Genomic DNA, 19789 nt, shown 5'->3' with positions numbered 1-19789 from the left:
ACTTATATTGAACAAGTATAATGCATACATGTTTTTGGTACTTAGAAGTGGTGTAAAGTAACTAAGTACATTTACTCACTGTACATTTATAAATAGGTACTTTACTGGAGTATTTTTTTATTTTATGCCACTTTATACTTTTACTCCAAAACATTTCAGTGGGAAATATTGAAATTATTAATGCATTATTTATCTGACAAATGTTGTTACCAGGTACTTTTGGGTGCAGATTTTTACACCCAAATCACTTTATAAAATATATTGTATTATATGTTTAACTGCCCATAATTTAATGAGTACTTTTACTTTTGGTTGGAATTCAGTATTTATTCCATAATTGTATTCTTATGTTTCTCTTGAAATGGTACATGGACATGCTTCATGGAAATCCAGACTAATGCAATTACTTCTGGCAGGTTTAGACAGGCTTCACTCTACACACTGTCCAAGGTGAGGAATAGAACCGTTGTACACTTCCAACACACTGGGATGATTTCTCTGTCTTCCAGGTGAGGTAAAAAAAGTTTTTTCTTTAGCTAGTCACTCTGTCATACCAGACTAAACTGACAAAAATAATCTTTAAAAATGGCCAATGTCTTCCCAATGTGTGTGTTGCCCAGCATTTCACTACCTCACAAATTGAATTATTGTGTGCAATGGTGGCAAAGTGATCTATCGGCGAGAGCCTGAGAGCTGTACTGGTGCAGCTGCATCCACGTGACATTAGGACCATAGGTTGATTTGTACCAAACATTTGCACAGCAGCTTCCTAACCAGCCTCTGCTTTGGGGATCCTATAGTATCACTGCCTTCTGCTGGTAGGATAAGGAACAACAGTTGCTAACCCCCCCCACAATTTACTACAGTTTAATCCTTTTCTATTCTTGTTGCCTCTGATGACCTGGTACCTTGTGTTAAATAAATACACCCATTCTTTCTTTCTTCTTTCCTTCCTAACCTCCCTTTCCTTCTTTCCTATTTTTCTGTTGCATGGAAACCTCACATGAGGATGTCATGTTTGTTCCGTTGGACCTGAAAGCAAAATATACCTATGTGTTTCAAAGCTGCACGTGTGGACTGTTTCCTCATTTCTGGTTCAGTAGGAAGGCATTAAGGAGCAGAGCTTTTCACAGTGGACAAGGTGAATGTCTGGTCTGACAACTTCACATTACAGTCATACACTTAAGTGGTGCAGCCTGTCAGTGTACACTGCAGGTCCTTATTACAGTAGACCTGACAGGACGTGGGTGAATGGGGCTGAGTTAACCTGTCAGGATGTCTGCGTGTGTCAGAGTGTAACCAGTCACACACTAGCTTCTGGCATGAGGACAAAACATACACAAACTGACTGCATAATTATGAATACTTTATTTACTTAGGCAATAAATACAAAAACCTGCAGTACTAGTTTCTCATGACCAAACTGCACAAAAAAAGCACGCACACACACACACGATGGAAGGCGCACACATCCACCCACCCACACACACACGGTACCTGCCTACATTATGTGTATAAAACCCAACATTAAAAGTAATAGTTCAACATTATGGGAAATATGCTTATTTGTATTCTTGCCAAGAATTAGTGATACTACTCTCATGTCCGTACGCTAAATATGAAGCCAAGTGTCAAAATGACAAGTTCTGGTTTTAAGTTTAAGTTGTGAATTAAATAAACAAGATAACACAACATGTTGATTAATGAACTTTAGAGTTGTTTCTTGGGGTTTTTATCATTGTGGAGAGCCAGACGACTTCAAGTCTCTGTCCTAACTACAGCTCTATACAGACGTGTGTGTGGTATCGATCCTCTCATCTAACTCTCTGCAAGAAAGTGACATGAGTGCATTTCCCAACATGTTTACCTATTGTTTGAACTCTGAGCTAACTAAAACATTGTTCAAGCAAGGCTTGCAACCAAATCCTCACTGCAGGATTCTTATTTGTGGATCCTGATATGAATCACTTGACTTCCATAAGTACAAAAATAAAAGAACAGACACACTCACATAACCGTAATCCTGCACACAAGAGTCTGAAAATTCATACATCGGGTTTGAGTTTGGGTCCACTGCATCATAAACCTCTCCTGCTCTGAGTTCATTTGGAGGTACTGACAGGAAAATAGGGCTCAGTATGATGTATTGCAGCTTGAACTAGAGTATATACCCTCACGGTGTTTGGTCTTCAAGAAGCTCTGGCATGTCAAAAACTACTAAATCCAGAAGCTGGACCTTTCCATCGTTCCCCTCTCCAGCAGCTGATGTTGCTCCAGTGCCCTTTGCTGGCTGCCAACCCTTGTTTCTTGCCCTTCTCTGTCTGACCTTTCTCTGCTCGCCTGGTGAGTAGGCTGCCTCTCCGAGGGAGGAAGACTACGATACCACTGGGGAAGATGTTTTGGAGGGGGAGGAAGTCGGCACTGATGTCTTGGAGGTTCAGCATAGCGTGTTGGAGGTTCAGCATAGCGTGTTGGAGGTTCAGCATAGCATGTTGGAGGTTCAGCATAGCGTCTTGAAGGTTCAGCATAGCGTGTTGGAGGTTCAGCATAGCGTCTTGGAGGTTCAGCATAGCGTCTTGGAGGTTCAGCATAGCGTCTTGGAGGTTCAGCGTAGTGAGAGGGCGCACAGTCCTCCTTTGGCCTCACCACATTGATCTACAAAAACACAGAGGAATCATCAGACTGTTTTTAATCCAATTGTAATATATTGCCTCATTGAAAACAATCCCATACACTAAAGAATTCCATTTTTAAAGCAGCACAAAGTATGTTTGAGTCGAAATCTCACCGCTCTGCCAATCTTCCCATTAGGGCAGGAAGAGAGACCCAGGAATGAAATGCATACTGCAAAGCACCGGGCGGAAAACACCATCTGGATGACACAAGTCACTATAAGGGGCACCCAAAGGATCAGAGTGGTACTCTGGAGAGGGATAGAGGAGTGGTGTTAGTAGAAACAACCTGCTAGACCATAAAGAACACAATTTGAGGCAAGAGCAGCTTCACAAAGTGGGTAATGATGTGATGCAGAACCTTATTTTTCTCAGATGGCTGTAGAGCGCTGCAAAAACACAGCAGTGGGTCTGGGTATGGTTTGCACAGGAGAGTCAGCGTTGTGAATAAAATATGCAGAGCAGAATGTATCAAAGTAAATTTGCACAGAGGGAATTCAAAGAGAAAAAGTGCTGGCTTTTTAGTTAGACTACAAAGAGAATGAAAGTTTATAATTCGAAGTTTAGAGCTTTCTTTGGACTTCACGATGAAATATGCAGGAAACACATAAAAATAAACCTTGCATAACCATCATTACTGCCTCCAAGCAACTATGAATATCCAACTCCAAAACACGCTTTCAGGTGATGTAATGCACCCTCCGGCAGCCATTCTGGAGGTCCCTTGCTAATAGGCCACTGAGTGAACAACATGGTCTGCAGTCTCAGTAAACAACAGCAAAGTTAGTTACCTCTATACTGATTCTGATTAGGAAGTTTCTGATTAAAAGATAAATCACTATTTTACATCTTTATTGGGAGATAAAACCAACAATGGACATGCCCAAAATGGTATCAATAATTCTCATTTTTTCCTCATTTTTTTAGAAAAATGAACAGCCTGGGAGTAAGTTTTACCGTTTTCCTTAATTTTCTCTTACAAATATGTTTGGCTATCCTGGGGGTTTGTCTGATTGCCTGACTACTTGTCTTCCCCATTTTCAGCTCTTTTTCTTTTCTTAACAAGTTACAGATTGCCAAGTTTCCAGATCATATCAATTAACTCAGTGACTATGAGTGTTATTATTGACAGGAATGATGCCAAAACTATGAAACTTTGGTCAAAGTAGTTATTAACAGAAATTATCGTAACTAATGTTAAGCTGGTTACTTCAGTACTTGGACAGCAAATCATAGCTGTTAAAGAGGTAGTATTTTGCTCATTTTCAGGTTCCAAATCCTATTCAGGGGTTGTACCAGAACAGGTTTACATGGTGTAATTTTCAAAAAACACCATATTTCTTTAATACTGCACACTGCTGCAGCTCCTCTTTTTACCCTATGTGTTGAAAGCTTCGTTTTAGCTATGGAGTGATACATCTTGCCTCTACATGATCTTTGTTGGGAGTTGCACATGCGCAGTTCCTTTAAGGACTACAAGCCAATCAGAAGCAGAGAAGGGCGAGTCAGTGAGAAGCCAGTAAACACGGCTTCGGTTCAGCTGTACATGTTGCCGACAAACATCTCCTAGTTTATTAGCTTAAAAGTACTAGTTTGCATCCTTAATTTACTTTATTAACCTCAGCTCCATGGTCCCTCATTTCATTAACAACCAGTTATCAGGGTCTGGTGTGGGGGGACAGAGAGCAGGGGAGATGTTAGCTAGCACTAACATCCTTCATTTTTCCAGCCGTTGGGGAAACTACAGACTTTTATTAACGGACTGAAACTTACGGCTAATATTTTTCTCCGCTAACTTTCACCGTCACGTTCTGCCGCTCACGCTCTCTCACTCGCTCAGCCTCACACAGGTGCCGAGCATCGAGTGTCACCATGCTCACAGTGTGCGAGTTAAAATCATAACTTGCGCCCTGATATTAATGATGGTGAGATTTTAGTAGGGTGGTTCTGCAGTGGTGGCGAATACAGGGGAACACTGGTATCTCTGTTGTGTGCGCTCCACAGGTTGTCCGGGCGCTGCATTTCCGCAAGTTCCGCCTTTTGCGTTCCGTCAACATTTCGTTATCAATTAACATTTAAATAATTGATTTTTAGACATTTGTTAATCGATTCATAATCTTCCACGCCCGAATCGCGATGCATCTAAGAATCGATTATTTCTCCCACCCCTAAAATCTACCACCTCATTTTTTGCTATATACACTTCCATGCATTTGTTATTTCTACACTCATCCTGTGTAGCTATGGCGGCTACGTGCATAGCTTCCGTAACTTCACCATAGCCTCTCCACGCGCAGCTTTAATGTAAATACAAGTTGCACATATTACCCACCACAGCATGCTAAACTGCAATGAACCGACAGACACTTGAAGTAACGACAAATACCTAAAATATTTAGTCTCCCCATTTAGCATTTATAAGCAGTGTACAAACATTTAAATTAACAAATGGTTCATTGCACACTATAATAAAGTTGTAAGCAGATACAATAATATTTTTAGGGTTATTAATGTACAGTCAACTATTATAATGTCTACTATAACATGTTTTCTTCTCTGTTTGACTCGGTTTTCTTCTATATTGTATTTATTTGTTTATACAGCAGCCTTCGCTTCTGAAGGCATGACAAATACATTGATAAACACGTATATCTGCTTAACTACATTATAACGCATTATGAACAATTTATTAAAAAGGTTTCACACTTATAAATTCTAAATAAAGTGAAATTAAAGTGAAGTGCTACCTATTTATCAGTGTAGGCTTTTTTGATAGTCTGGCTCCCAGTGCATGACAGAATGTACTGTAAACGCAGCGAACCTTCCCACCGTCGCTCTGTATCACAAAGTGAATGAACAAATGTAAACAGCTGTAACCTGTATGTATCTACAGCGGGGATGCCATTAACCCCTCGTGTCAAGCATAAATCCAGCTTAAGACTAAAGTCACTTAACTGGCAAATTGTAGACTACTAGCTGTGGTAAAATGCCAAAGTCGTGCTGATGTGTGGCTGCAGCGGTGAGGCTGAGCAGGCCTGACAATCCATCTATAGCTCACTGGGACAGGACAGAGCCTGAAGTGGACCGACAGGGTCGGGTCAGCGCTTCTGCCACCAGCCCACCGGCTGCAGAATGTGACTGACTGAGTGACAGAATAGACAAGACACCCAGCCTCACACTCCCTCCTTCTCCAACAAAGAGCCAGCCACTGCAGAAAAGGTCACAGTTCATGCCTTGATCTCAGCCTCTGTCGTACGAACTAATACACTCACATAGATACGCGTGGGGTCAAAAGGACACTCGTTGGTGATGTTGAAGTGGCCAATGGCATCGGGGAATTGGCAGTGAGTCAGGAGGCTCTGCCTGCCGTGAATGACGGCCCTCGCCACAGACACGGTGAGTCCAATGGCTGAAGCTGCTGCCATGAGAGCGGCGGCCAGGCCGACTGTGAACAGTGACCACATCTGGGGAAGAAACAGATGGGAAGACAAGCGAAACAATCAGGAACCAGAAACTTGATGGCTGATAAAATGAAGCATTAAAGCTCCCAATTGGGAAACTGGGGCATCTGCAGCAGTACATAGATAAAAAGGGACAGCAAAGAAAAACACTATTTCCACAAACAGAGCAGTTACAGCAGATTTAAGGCAGCATTTACAACATGAGCTATAGAAGCAAATGAACAGAAATGGGAAAAAGGTAAACATGAACAAATAAAAGTATGTTCACAGGTAAGAAAAAAAAAAGGTTGATTGAATTGAAATAAATGAAGTAATAATCATTTCATACATGTTTTTGATTGTGGCTTAATTTAACTTTATTTCATTATAGACTTTAAAATGGTGTTTCCTATTATCTGTAGTTATGTTTCACACAATTAGCTTTTATTTGGAGGAACTCTGTATTCTATCACAACTCTGTATTCTATCTGGGCTTAGTTTATCCTCGTTCACACAACGGGCAGCGTAAATAGGCAGTTAAGAACAGTAGAATATAAATAGACGACATTCCATCAAAAACTATACTTACAAAAATTGACCAACAGGGGTCGCAATGTGTCTGAACCTCTGAACTGTTCATCACTACGTCTATCCAGGGCTATGGGGATTTTGTATGTCATTTAAAATGTGGTTTTACAAATCAAATTTCTTAGTCCTGCTACATAATGATAGCATCAGTCACCCAAATGTGCCACAGATTATTAGGCTTTATTAGTTTGTTTTTTTTGTTTCGCCTGTTTTTGACATCTGTTGCTTTATTTTAATTTATTAGTATTTCTTTAATTGGAACTTATTTACAAAATGTTTTTACACAGACCATAATCTGGCACTCCACTGACTTACACGTAAAGATCAGCTTATTTGTCATCAGGAGTACTACTCAGCCTGTGAAACAGTAACCCTAATGGTGTCACCAGGGTTATTATGGATTGGGCTTGAGACTTAAAAGTTTTAGCAAAAAGCCTGTGTTGTGAACTTGGGGTGTGGAGTTTGAAATATGTGAGAATCTGCCAGGCAGGGAGGGTCTTATCCTCTTATCAACTGCCATACTAGGGATGATGTCAGGATTTTTTGGCCCCTGCTGCATCAATTTTGACCGGTCTATTTTATTTTATCGGTCTCTTGTCTGGATTGAGAATCAGTCGTTTTCCCAGCAAAACATTTCACTACTGTTTTAACATAAAAACAAAACAATTAATCAAAAATAAACTACAGATTAATATATAATGAAAATAATCTTTAGTTGCAGCCCTATTACGTACTGTGTCTGTATTCAAAGCCTGATATATCGTATTCCTCCTTGCCACAGAGCTCCATTATCATGCCCAAAAAAAATGATTAAACACACATCAATGAACTGCACTGAGTGGCATGTAAATACTATTTAAGGCTCCAGATTTTGCAGATCTGCTGACAATAGACCCCAACAATAACACTTTTCATTCTCGTATGAGTGATGTTTGATAGAAACTTGTGTCCATCTGTCTGTTACTGAGCCTTTAAATTTTATTTTTAACTATATGTTTGCGACCCTTTTACAACTCCAATGAGAACAAACAGTCTTGAGGCAGAATGTCACAGGTAAGATACAGATGTCTAAAAGTATTGGAGATGGACTAACTCCCTAATGAGATTTGGTGATTATAAGAAAAACTATAAAATGGTGCCAGCCTTATCAAAACTCCCAGTAAGAAGCATTAGAAACTACAGCTATCAGCTTTGTGCAATAACACACATAGTCTGCGCAACAGTGCACCTATACTTTACCAAGTTAACAGAAGGTGAGACATAGCCACAGAAAGTCTCTAGACCTTTAAAATCACTTTGTGAAGTTGAGGGGTGAAGTCGAAACTTGATAAGAACAATAGAATATTGTGGAAATTTGTCTGGGAGATAAAAGGCTGTAGGAGCCAGCACATGTGCTAAGGGACTGTGTTAACAATAAAATGGGAGTGTTGAGATTACATTCATCCTGAATGACTGAATAAGACTGATGAGGAGTAAAACCGCTGCCTTGCCCAGTTAATGGTTGCTCTCACTGACACAGGAAACGGGGGGCGGTTTATCACAGCAGGTTTGCTTGACCTTAGTCATTCAGTTCAGCTCGCTGCCTCGTCAGCCCCGTCTGAACAGCCTGACAGCTGATTGAATAAACAGAGAGGAGAAGCTGTGCTGCACGACTGGAGAGAGGGAACAAAACAGCAACTACTCAATCTCTGGCCGGTTTGCATTCAGACACTTGAGGCAACATGCAGGAGCTCAAAGGGGTTTATTAATGTCCACCTGACTAGAAAGACAAGAGACTAAAGCTGAGAATTCAGTGTGAAAGCTGGAAAATATCAAAGAGAAAGCAAGTATATGTGTAGTACAGGCAGACAGATCAAAATGAGCAGAGAGTGCTTTGAAAATACTGATCTGGCAAAGTGGGAGGATCAATGAAAAGAGAGAAAACATCAGGGGAAAGGACTGACAGCTCTGTCAGAATGTACTGTACATAGATTCCTGTCTGTTTTTTAATGTTTATCACTTTTTAAGAGCATTCAAATAAAAAAAACTAGTAGTAGCAGTAGTGATACTGATACTGACCATGCCTCTACTCTTCTTGTTTTTAGACAGGATAATAGCCAGAATGCCAGCAACAATTCCCTGCAGAGACAAGACACAGGAGACGTAAAGAACATTTAACACCATTTGTGCAATCACTAAAGGCATTTCAAATGTGTGTTTAAGCGCCTTTGTTTGTTCTGAAAGTTGTTTTTGCGAAGCCTTGGGGGAAAAAAAGAATCACCCAATGGCCCTTTAATTTTACAGCTAAAGGCCAATTTACTTCAAGGGTTCTTTGTTCAGGAAAGTGGTTTTAAAAGTAGTCATAATGAAGCCTCCTGTGATTTGTTGGACTGAGAATCATTTGCAGGATTTAACATTTTCCAACATGATTTTAAAGGGGCTATGAGGAACTATTTTAATCATACACTTAAGCGCATGTTATTTTTACAAAAAGGGTTTTCAAAGCACTAAAAATTATTGCACAATCACAAAGTAACTTTCTACTGTACTTTATGAATTCTAGGCGCCTTTTTGAAGGAGTAGATGAATTTGTAGCTTGCACTAGTGTTGTACACTCGAGACCGGTCTTTGTCTCGAGACCAGTCTTAAGACCACTCTTTGACGGTCTTGGTCTTGTCTTGGTCTCGGACATTGAGGACTCGGGATTTTATTTCAAGACCAGTCAAAACCATAACTTTGGGAATGCTTTTGCATTGTCTGATTTATTAGTTAACTTCCTAACTTTGATTAAAAATGTGTTGTTACCGTTAACGACTGTCCCCCCTCCCTGCGAATCTTTTGAATAAAGATGCTTACGTTGATTTCAGCTCTTAGTGTTTGTGTGTGGGTGTTAATGGGAATGCGGATCTTTCAGATCAGTTTGAGAAGTACCTATGATCTCGTTCCACATTTTGTTGTGTGTCATGTAATGTGGGGAACTGGTCTTGGTCTCGACTTGGTCTCGGTTTGGGCGGTCTTGACTACAACACTAGTTTGCACAGTGCAAGCACAGCTCTGATGGATAACCCCACAACTTGACATCACAAAGTCTGAAAAGAGGGTGCTAAAATGAAAATGCTTTTCCTTTATGGTTTGTCAGTTTTCTCTAAATCTAATGGAAATAATGTGTGAAACAAGTTGTAAAATCCCCTTATACGCCTTAATGTTCCCAGAGATGTCACCAAAATCCCTTCTTGATATTGGAGAACTGCTCTAGGATCAGTATGAATCATCCCCATGCACTCACTACAAGACCGGACGTTAGAGCGACCACATTGGTGATGGCGTACTCCATGGCCTGGGCCTGCATGTGGAGGTTGATGTGTCTGAGCACCACGCCGTGCACCAGCGCTCCCAACAGGAAGTTAACATGACCGATGAGGACCATGCTCAGACCCATCTTCATCAAGGCGTTGGGCTCCTCCAGGCTGGCACAACACAATCCTGAGGAGGAGAGGGTTAATGCGGCAGGCAATACAAAAACAGAGAGTTGCAGTGATTTCAGATGATGCAACATCATCCACAATGTATTGATCAGAGACACAAGAGCCAGGTCAAAACCACAGCAGGGAGAAGTCACTTGTATTAATGATTAGCTGCTAAACACATAACTACAGTGCAGGCTGTTCTGACTGGTACACTGTAAGTGTGTTTGAGTTACCTGGAGAACAAAAAGAAGAATTAAACTAAATTTGACATTAATTTAAATAAAGCCAAAGCAGGAGTGAAAGCATAAATATGCTAAATCAACAAGTGCTGCCAGAATAAAACATTTAGGATTCCCCGTGATGGTAAACTTTTTCATTTAAACCTAAAACCAAACCTTTACAAAACACCTAGCATATGAAATGCCACCTGGAAAGTAACAAACTCCAGGAAAAATGACTTGGCTAAAATATGTGTGAAAATTAGATTAATTAGTAGAGTTACAATTCCAGTATTTGTGTGTGTATGTAACCTAGGGCACATCCATTTGAACATAGCATTCACACTGTTCAGCCTCAGAGAGCCTAATTTAACCACGTGGGCCAAAGGATGAGTATTCAAAAAGATCAACAGTAGGCTACTTATTTCAATTTGCAGTTTTATTTCAAAGGTAAACCAGTGTAAAAATACCAGGACCAGTACTCATCACTTTGGTAACTTACAAGTGTCTGCTAGGAAAGCATTGCAACTCTGGAGCATTCCACTCCGGAGTTCATCAACTCCAGACTGTTGTGTCACGCCTCTACCACACCCAAACAAACGCTCCTAAAGATTTAAACAAACAAATGTCTGCAGTTGACAACATTTAAACAAACTTCTCAGGTGTATTCATTACCTGCGCCGACCATCTCTGTCATGTCACCACCCGTCTAAACTGACGCAAAGTCTTGCGGGTTGAGTTTATCAGCGTGACCCCTCTTCTCTGCAGCACCCTCCTGTCGGTCAGCAACACACACAGAAACTGACACTGCCGCTCAAATTCTTCAAAATAAAATCGTATTTAAGCATCTATCGCTGAGTGTAATACGTTGGATGAACATACTGTACCTGTCAGTTTATCAGGGTGGCTTTTTGAAGAGTTTCATAAGCCCAGAGTAACTACATTTCCTCAGTGAGTTAGGAAAGTTAGAAAAATGGCAAGAAATGAACAGTGCAATTGTTGAAGTGATTGAAGGGCATTCCCGAAGTAAATATTATGTTTTAGGAATAATATGTGATTTATTATTTAAAATATGTTCTCATCTCCCAGAATGCTCCTTACGTACACTCCAACAGTTGTTTTGTTGTTGTTGTTGTTGTTGTTGTTGTTGTTGTTGTTGTTGTTGTTGTTGTTGTTGTTGTTGTTGTTGTTGTTGTTGTTGTTGTTACCTTAAATGCTTTTATTTTGAAATCAAAGTTGCTAGTGGTTAGCACTGTCGCCTAACAGCAAGAAGGTCGTGGGTTCAAACCCCGGTTGCCCCGCCTTTCTGTGAGGAATATGCATGTTCTCCCGTGTCCGCGTGGGTTCCCTTCCAGGCTAGGTTAATTAGTGTCTCTAAAATTGTCCTTAGGTATGAGTGGTTGTCTGTCTATGGATAGACTGGCGACCTGTCCAGGGTGCACTCCGCCTTTATGATACAATTCTGAATACTTATCCCGCAGCTGTGAACATATTGAAGTATTATAATAGTAAAACAAATACAACAGATGTGCTTGACAGGTTTCACTATATGATTCCACGTGAACGCGCAGTAGAAATAATACATAATCACAAAATAATTGAACTCTGGGAGGAATCATTTCCATGAAGGCTTCTCATCCCCCACATGTAGTATACCTTTAGCGCCACCAGGTGGAGAACTTGCACCATTAACGCATTAAAACAGGAGGTACATGAACGTGCATTTGCGGTGGTTTGAAAAAAAAAAATCTTTATTATCAGTGCTTTGACAATCTTTTTTAGGGAATACAAAAAATGCTGTCAAAAACAAATGTGAGCAGTCCTTCAGTTCTTAATGATCAATTACTTCATGATGTATGGCAGCCAAAATCATTCAACTTTCTTTTGGTGCTGAAATATTTATTAAATTTGTGGAGAAAAAAAACAATTATAATATCATTATAAAGCACAGGATTGTTTGTGTCAAAATAAAATATATTTATATTACATATAAAATTAGATATAAAATTGCTTTTTAAAATATCGACAAATGGAAAAAGGATCATCCTATTGTAAATCAATTAGAGGCAATAAGAGGCATAGAAATATTGATTCTCTACACAGGTAATTCACTACTATGATCTAGGAGACGACTTGCAGCCATCACAGTCCGCCTCAGGATGGACCTTTCTAGACAAGGTGTGGATGCTGCCTCGATGTTTGAGATTCACCATCCGGGAAGCAATCAGATAGAAAATCTCACAGATGTTGAGCACCACACACACGACGGACGCCCCCACCATGAAGTAGGTGAAAACGGTCTTCTCGGTGGGCCGGGATATGTAGCAGTCCACCAAATTAGGACAGGGTTTGACATCACACTGGACCTTCCTGGGAAGCTTGAAGCTGTCGTAGATGTAGTGGAGCAAGTACAGAAAAGTGATCTCAAAGGCGGTCTTCATGAAGAGGCTCATGAGGTAAGTCCACCACAGGCCGCCATGCTTTTGGCCTGGGTTATCGTACAGGTGAGTTCCCTCGCCGCCATGCTTGACTTGGTACTTGCGTTCTCTCTCTTGCCTGTACGCCACATGCAGCACCACCATGAAGGTAGGGCAGGTGACGAAGATGAGCTGGAGAGCCCAGAGGCGAATGTGGGAGACGGGGAAGTAGTAATCGTAGCAGATGTTGGTGCAACCCGGCTGGCGGGTGTTGCAGTCGAAGTGTCCCTGGTCGTCGCTCCAGACCCGCTCGGCGGCCACCACAAAGACCAGCACCCGGAAGACGAAGACCACTGATAGCCAGATACGTCCGAAGGCAGTGGAGTACTTGTTGACCCCACTGAGAAGACCCTGGAGAAACTTCCAATCCATGAGATCAGCTTTGATTGGGTTCTTTTGACCTGTGAGTCTTCAGAAGTCTGTGTCGCAATGTAGGGGGGACTTTAAAAACTGGGGAACTAGAACACAATAAAGAGACAAAGATGGAGTTATACAAAGAAATATATGGTCTTTAAAGAGTGAAATAATAATATATATAAAATCAGCTTAGATTTAGTAAAATATTCTGTAATCTGTTCCAAATGATTCACTGTATATTTTTCTGAAACCTTAATTCCCTCTCAAACATCAAGGTTGACCCAAGAAAGATGCCTTTAATAACTGATGTATCAATTGTTTAACCCATAGAACCTTCCATGGTGCAGAGGAACACTTGGCTTGAGCCTTGTACACTTGAGTTGGTAAAATGTTCTCTCATCCTGCCTGCCGAAAGTTATAATCCACATTGAGTTCTAACCTTAATTGACATGTACTGGATTTTGCTTTGCAGGAAGTCTTAAAACAGAATATGAAGATATACAATTGCACAATCATGACAAAAATGTCTTGGCTTACCATAAGAAAACAGGTCTACCACTCAGTCCATCGTGTCTCGTCTGGGAAAAAGACTTTGCGAATACGTTCAGCAGGTTTTGGGAAACCTCTTTCCTGAAGTAGGTTTCTGATATTGACAGTGTTCAAGAATCAGCTCTTCGTCATAATCTGGAGGTGTGGCCACTTTTGGCGTCCACCCAGAATCCACCCAGAATTGACCTTAAAACCTCCAACCACTCCTTGTCAGCATCAATTTATCTTTAACTCACTTTTACTAAGGCACTTGTATTGTGATGGGGTTCCCTCACTGAAGTTGGTGAATACAGCACAAACCCAAGAAAGACCAGGAAAAGACTCCTCAGCACACCTCATGTTGTCTACTCTGATCCCCACGTTCCTTAAAGGGTGACTTGGTATCAGCTCCATTAGGCAACTGCGCCTTTTGTAGCCTTTGATTAATCACGATTAAACAGGGCCACCACCTAACATTTGTTTGTGCAAGAACGCTGGAACCAATGACACTAAAATGCACCTGAGATATGGGGCTGTGATATCGCAAAATCAGATATAAAAAAGTTTGCCTGTTAATTTTCTCAGGTACGACTGTGCTGCAGCCCCTGCCTTATTACTACACACAGTTTTATGATAATTTTCTTTACATATCTACTCTCTGACTTTTGAAGGAATGCAGGATGTGGTTAAGTGTCATTGAGGCGGTCTGAAACTTAGTGTAGGTGTGGTGATTGTATCAACTTTTGTCAATAATGCTACATCCATCAGTAAACATGCATAGATAATTTTATTTACCTGTGACGCTTTGTCACATCATCTTGTGGTTTTACTGATTATTTTTGAACATGTTTTCATCCACCATTTAAATCTCTATTGGTCTAATTTACTCTATACCACTGCACCAATTTGTGTCTACCTTGCATGTTGATGGCTCCTTAAAGATGTTTGCCTCTCGTTTGAAATGAATGACCTGAATGATATGCAGGTAATCAGTTTATTAACTACATGTACGATTTCCAAAACGTTTCTTACTGGGATAAAAGAGGAATATGTGGTAAAGCAAATTTCATAGGATTTCATTTTAGAAAACCCAACTCTTTATTTCTCTGTTAAATATTTGACAATATGTGTGCTCAGATCCAGTTTGTGTTAAACAAATACACTCGCAACTCAGTAAAGCAATTTTATTTTGTGGCCATATAGATAACAAAATAATCTCATGTAACAAATAATCATATAAATAGTCAAAATGCAGTAAATCAACTTTAGTGTTATTTTAGATCACAAGCCTCTAAAAAGAATACACAGATGGTCAGCTCAACAATATTAAGGGACAAAAACGTTACATCCTTTTGATATTTTTAAAGAAGACATGACGTCTGTAAACAACATTTTCTTAAAAACCACTCATCGTTCAACAGTACAAAAGCCACCTAACATAGTTTTTACTTTCTAGTTCTAGTCTCAAACTCATTAACATGATGCGTGTCTCTCATGAGACTGCTATGCTGTACGCTGGGGCTGAACTCTCTTTGCCGACTTCTCCATTGTCAACCACGCTGGCCTTCTCCAGGACAGGCTCTTTGTACACCGAGTTCTGCTTCCCAGTCAGAGGAGTTCTGGTCATCATGAAGGAGCTTTCTCTAGCGTATCGAGGTCTTCCTGTGCAGCACTCCCAGAACCTCTTCCCACACAGGTAGCAGATCTCGCAAAGAGAGAGGAAGATGCACACAAAGCTGGTTACCACCATGAAGATGGTGAATATTTTCTTCTCTGTGGGCCTAAATAGAAAACATGATCAAAGATCAGACAGACAGTGTAAGATGAATTGATTGATTCATTGATTCCTTTAGCGAAATTAGCTTTACAAGTGGAGGTCAGGGGCCAAGTTCAGCCATTGAAATTCCAGCAACAATTTAGAAACTTTGGAGGTACCCTTACCTGGCAATGTAGCAGTCCACCACATTGGGACATGGCTCTTCGTTGCATTTCACCAACGGTGGGAAGAAAGTGGCCTCGTAGATGTAGAACAGCAGGAAGACAAACACAGCATCCACCGTTATCTTAAACAGCAGGCTAAAAAAGTAGGTCCACCAAAGACCCCCTCGCTTCTTCCCTGTGTCATCGTACAGTGGGGTACAGTTTTCCCCGTGCTTCAGCTGATGTTTGCGCTCACGTTCTTTTCGGTAGGACACGTGGAGCGTCACAAGAAGGGACGGGCAGGTGACAAAGATCAGCTGCAGAGCCCAGAGTCGGGTGTAGGAGATGGGGAAGTAGTGGTCGTAGCAGACATTGTGACAACCAGGCTGCCGGGTGTTGCAATCAAAGTCCTTTTGCTCGTCACCCCAGACCTTCTCGCAAGCCACCAGGAAGACCAAGAGCCGGAAGATGAAAACGATGGCGAGCCAGATGCGACCGAACGCTGTGGAGTATTTGTTCACCCCGCTGAGGAGGCCCTCAAGGAAGGCCCAGTTCATGGTGTTACTTCAGATGTTAGGTTGGACCACCTTGAAGAAAAAGAGGCCACAAATACCCGAAAATGTAGCACACACTCTGCTGAGTGCTCAAATACAGATGACTCGGACACAAACTGAACTGAGCAAATCAGGTACAGAGGCTCTTTCATATAGTACTACTTACTGCTGCCTTCTTGGCACAGGTTGAAGGGGAGGGAAGAAAACTGAACAAAGCAAACACAGACTCATTCTTCTGCTACAGTCACTTGTTGAGTTGGCAATAGCAAACACCTTGATTAACCATCAGGAGAGAGACAGAGAGAGGCGGAGAGCTTGCTAGATACTTATTCATGCATAAGCCCAGTGCTGTTTAAAATTGACTCTATGTTCAGTAAAAGACATTTAAAGAAATAGTTTGACATTTTGGGAAATACCCATATTTACATTCTTGTTGAGGGTTAGATAGATTGATCAATACCACTCTCATATTTGTCTGTTAAATGGGAAGCTGCAGCCAGGGAAACACAGTTTAGCTTAGCATAAAGACTGGAAGCAGGGTTAAACACCTAGCCTGGCTCAGTCCAAAGATAGGAAAAAAGATCAACCAATCTCTAAAGCTCTGTAAGATTTTGTTTGTGCAAACAATTGATATTAATTCCATCGTTACACAATACCGTCAAAAACTACTGGCTTTTTGAGGTCATTGATGCAGCTGCACAGCTCCATGTAGCACATATTACTACTATACTAATTTATTCTACTTTTTCTAAGATGGAGCAACGATAACTTCGGGGTCCAGTTTGCACTCTCAGAGTGCTGCTTCTCCATGAAGTTTTTTATACATCGTCCAGCATTGAGGGGGTCTGCGGCATGGCCCATCATCTCTAAAACAGATCATATCTGGAAAGACAATATATAAAACCACATCAGCCAGAATTAAGTATTCCCACAGGTTTGGACAATAGACTGTATATGGTTTGGCCTTTAGCTGTCTGTGTGAAGCTGGACAATCAAATCTAGGTATATTAGATTATCTAGCAGTTGATATTCACTCTCTCCAGCAAACAGGCTGTCTACGAGGTACAATAATACAATGATATATGAGGCTTCTGTGTCTTCAGCCTTGGAAAGAGGGAGGCCTAAGGTAACCTCCAGAACCCTCAGAGCTAAACTTAAGAAATGTTGCCAAACTTTGGGGACAAAGAAAACATCAGACATGACACTATCCAAACACTGGAGCACTATAACATCACAAAACTCCAAACACTTGAACAGGTGCTGTACCGTTCACCTGGTCGAAACAGGTTGTATGCTCATCCCACTGTAGACTTCAGAGGCTTAGCAGAATGTATTAATTTTACTTTAAAAGGCTGGTTCTCTCACTTATCAACCATGATATTACCCGGCTTGATGTTAAAATAAAGGAGTACCCTTCAGGGAATGAAAAGCCACAAGCAGCTGCAGGGACAAGGAAAATGTGCCAAGGTTTTGGCTGGCACACAACAGAGCTGTCACTTTTTATAAAAGATTCGGACTACTGTTAGAACATGGGAAGAAAGCAAAGCCGGCCATACATTAGAGTAGCCTACATAGCACTCCAGTAGGCTGCATTCCTGAAGTCCATCCAATCCAGTGCCCCTGCTGCCCACTCTAGGTGATTGTTTTTCTCTTTGTCAACGCAAAATGGAGAAAGCTGGCAAGCGGCGCTGGGCGGAAAATGTGACATCAAATCATCTGAAAAGTAATGGGAGAAGGCATCTTCTATTCAACACCATAGATGGAAAAAATGTGAATGGGAAACGTTAGCTGCCATTGACAATTTCTGTATGTTTCTGTAATTGGAAATTCGACACCAACTTGATGCAGTGATCGGCCAGCTGTGTGGAGTTGAGAAATAAAGCCAAGTTTGGATTATTGTTGGATTATAGGTTTTGTCTGTGTACATGACTTACAAGATAGGGTAATACCAAGTGCACTTTTTGTAGTACTTTTTGCAAGTTAGACAGTGTGCGGAAGTCTTCCTTGCAAGCTCTTCTTCTGTAAAATATACAATTCTAGTGTCTTGTTCAAACAAGGAAGCTTCAAGACACAGAATGCCTCATTGTGCTGCATGTTGATTCTCAGTGGTTCCAGCAATACTAACAACCCTTTAAATTAGGAGTCCGCAGCTTTGAATGATTTGGATGGTTAATGGAAACAAGTGTTGTTTTTAGACAGTTACATTAATTTTGCTTCATGAGTAGTTTCATTACAATCAATAACAAGACATGTCCACTGCGTTTTGGTGAAAAGGAGACAATTGTGAGGGATTCCTGAGCAATCACACAGCATCTCATCCAATGTGGGGGCTATGGGATTTGTTTGGTCCAAAAAACAGACTGCTAGATTGGAAAACTGAAGGTATTTTGTTGTTGTTTTTTCCATTATTATTAATATTATTGTCATCATTATAATTATTGTTTTTGTGCCCTTGTCTTATAATTCTTCAGTAAATGCCTGCAAATGAGAAAGGCAGCTTGTAGCGTGTCTGCAGACAAACGCCCTTATGTTGGGTGGTGCTGCGTCAAGGTGGACAGATTTAGTGACACGTTGTTCTAGAGCTAAACAAAATAAAGGGACAAACAATTTAATTGTTGAAAAAAAATAGTCCCCCCTAATGCGCCGTAAACTAGAGACACATATGGGCATTGTTTGTATTTTAATTTCCAAATGATTTTGTTAAATATAGCCTTGGCTTTCATTTGACTTTTCACCACTTTCACCAGTGTTTAAATTTAGCTTTGGTATTTTTTGTAGGTACAGTAAAACCGGAAATCAAAATTATAATTCCTGCCAGCTTGACTGTGGTATCGGGCGAGGGGTCATAAATTGAGAGAGACTCCCCACATTTGCATACACTATTTCCCCACTGCATAGCTGTAAGACAATATGACCCTGCACCGTTCAACCTCTGCTCATTAAGCCACCGTCCGCTCCGGAACAAGGAGTTCATTTCTTTAGTGGGGTCGGGTGGACCGCCACTTTCTCTACAGTTTTCACTATCTTCGCTCTCCGTCCATCCGGCTGCTGCTATCTCTCCACGGCAACGGGAGGTAAGAGCGAGGTGCTCCGCGGTGGGACAATCCGGCGCTAGCTATCAGCTAACTTAGCTAGCTAGCGAGCTAGCAACTGGCTGCGTCCCAGCCGCTCGACTTATCACACCAAATGTTTGTTTGAAGCCTCGTATGACCGTAAAGGTTTCGTACATAGCAGCCCATCTGAAATGCTGTCAACGTAATCTCCAAAGTGCAAGTTTTAGATAAGTTATTAGCCAAGACCGACTGTAGTGTCTAGTTGACAAGACTCAATAGGAATGTTTCCTTCGTCCTTCAAAATAAAACCTCAATTTGTGCACATGGGTTATTTTTTTCAGAAACGGGAGGATACAGAAGTAAAATTAATGTTATTTAATTAGCTTGTTGGAATAACTGTTTAACATTGACTGTTAAACATATGGCAAAGTACGTATAACATTTAGCCCAGTATACACCTCTATGCATTTAGGGACTGTGTGGTGGCTCCAGCTCACCTTCTGTAACGAAAAGACTTCAAGTCAGTGACTTTCTAT

The 19789-nt window shown here is 41.0% G+C and overlaps 3 protein-coding genes across 11 annotated transcripts; all 3 read right to left on the bottom strand.

Moving 5' to 3' along the window:
* Positions 1–1414: 1414 nt before the first annotated feature.
* Positions 1415–11123, bottom strand: LOC123976728 (keratinocyte-associated protein 3-like). Of its 2 annotated transcripts, XM_046059078.1 has the most exons (7): positions 11040–11113; positions 10867–10969; positions 9966–10162; positions 8759–8818; positions 5945–6136; positions 2789–2923; positions 1415–2655 (listed from the first exon to the last, which is right to left on the bottom strand). In XM_046059078.1, the coding sequence occupies exons 3-7, from the start codon at positions 10122–10124 to the stop codon at positions 2218–2220; spliced, it is 984 nt and encodes a 327-aa protein (XP_045915034.1). In that variant the 5' UTR covers positions 10125–10162; positions 10867–10969; positions 11040–11113; the 3' UTR covers positions 1415–2217. The 2 variants fall into 2 exon arrangements, with proteins under 2 accessions (XP_045915034.1, XP_045915033.1); XM_046059077.1 differs by lacking the exon at positions 10867–10969 and having other exon boundaries at positions 11040–11123.
* A 1355-nt stretch (positions 11124–12478) lies between these two features.
* On the bottom strand, positions 12479–13213 carry LOC123976841 (gap junction beta-3 protein-like). Its single transcript, XM_046059207.1, has one exon. It carries the CDS (start codon positions 13211–13213, stop codon positions 12479–12481), a length of 735 nt encoding a protein of 244 aa, XP_045915163.1.
* Positions 13214–14895: 1682 nt separating this feature from the next.
* Positions 14896–19531, bottom strand: LOC123976076 (gap junction beta-4 protein-like). Of its 8 annotated transcripts, XM_046057887.1 has the most exons (5): positions 17772–19531; positions 16944–17082; positions 16367–16473; positions 15668–16233; positions 14896–15507 (listed from the first exon to the last, which is right to left on the bottom strand). In XM_046057887.1, the coding sequence occupies exons 4-5, from the start codon at positions 16201–16203 to the stop codon at positions 15219–15221; spliced, it is 825 nt and encodes a 274-aa protein (XP_045913843.1). In that variant the 5' UTR covers positions 16204–16233; positions 16367–16473; positions 16944–17082; positions 17772–19531; the 3' UTR covers positions 14896–15218. The 8 variants fall into 8 exon arrangements, with proteins under 8 accessions (XP_045913843.1, XP_045913839.1, XP_045913842.1 ...); XM_046057883.1 differs by having other exon boundaries at positions 16367–17082; XM_046057886.1 differs by having other exon boundaries at positions 15668–16473.
* Between the last annotated feature and the right edge of the window lie 258 nt (positions 19532–19789).

This window comes from Micropterus dolomieu, linkage group LG09 (genome assembly GCF_021292245.1).
Source record: "Micropterus dolomieu isolate WLL.071019.BEF.003 ecotype Adirondacks linkage group LG09, ASM2129224v1, whole genome shotgun sequence".
NCBI classification, from domain to species: Eukaryota; Metazoa; Chordata; class Actinopteri; order Centrarchiformes; family Centrarchidae; genus Micropterus; species Micropterus dolomieu.
Note: the sequence above shows the minus strand (reverse complement) of the source record. Positions and strands in the feature narration are given on the sequence as shown.

What these genes read in the sequence shown, in the direction of transcription:
- LOC123976728 (XM_046059077.1), bottom strand. Translation starts at nt 11,061, where the DNA reads ATGACAGAGATGGTCGGCGCAG. An exon ending in GACAGAGATGGTCGGCGCAG is followed by an intron (nt 10,163 to 11,039) that starts GTAATGAATACA and finishes TCTCCTCCTCAG; the next exon opens with GATTGTGTTGTGCCAGCCTG. An exon ending in ATGGGAAGATTGGCAGAGCG is followed by an intron (nt 2,656 to 2,788) that starts GTGAGATTTCGA and finishes GTGTTTTTGTAG; the next exon opens with ATCAATGTGGTGAGGCCAAA.
- LOC123976841 (XM_046059207.1), bottom strand. Translation starts at nt 13,213, where the DNA reads ATGGATTGGAAGTTTCTCCAGGGTCTTCTCAGTGGGGTCAACAAGTAC.
- LOC123976076 (XM_046057882.1), bottom strand. Translation starts at nt 16,203, where the DNA reads ATGAACTGGGCCTTCCTTGAGGGCCTCCTCAGCGGGGTGAACAAATAC. An exon ending in GTGGACTGCTACATTGCCAG is followed by an intron (nt 15,508 to 15,667) that starts GTAAGGGTACCT and finishes TTTTCTATTTAG; the next exon opens with GCCCACAGAGAAGAAAATAT.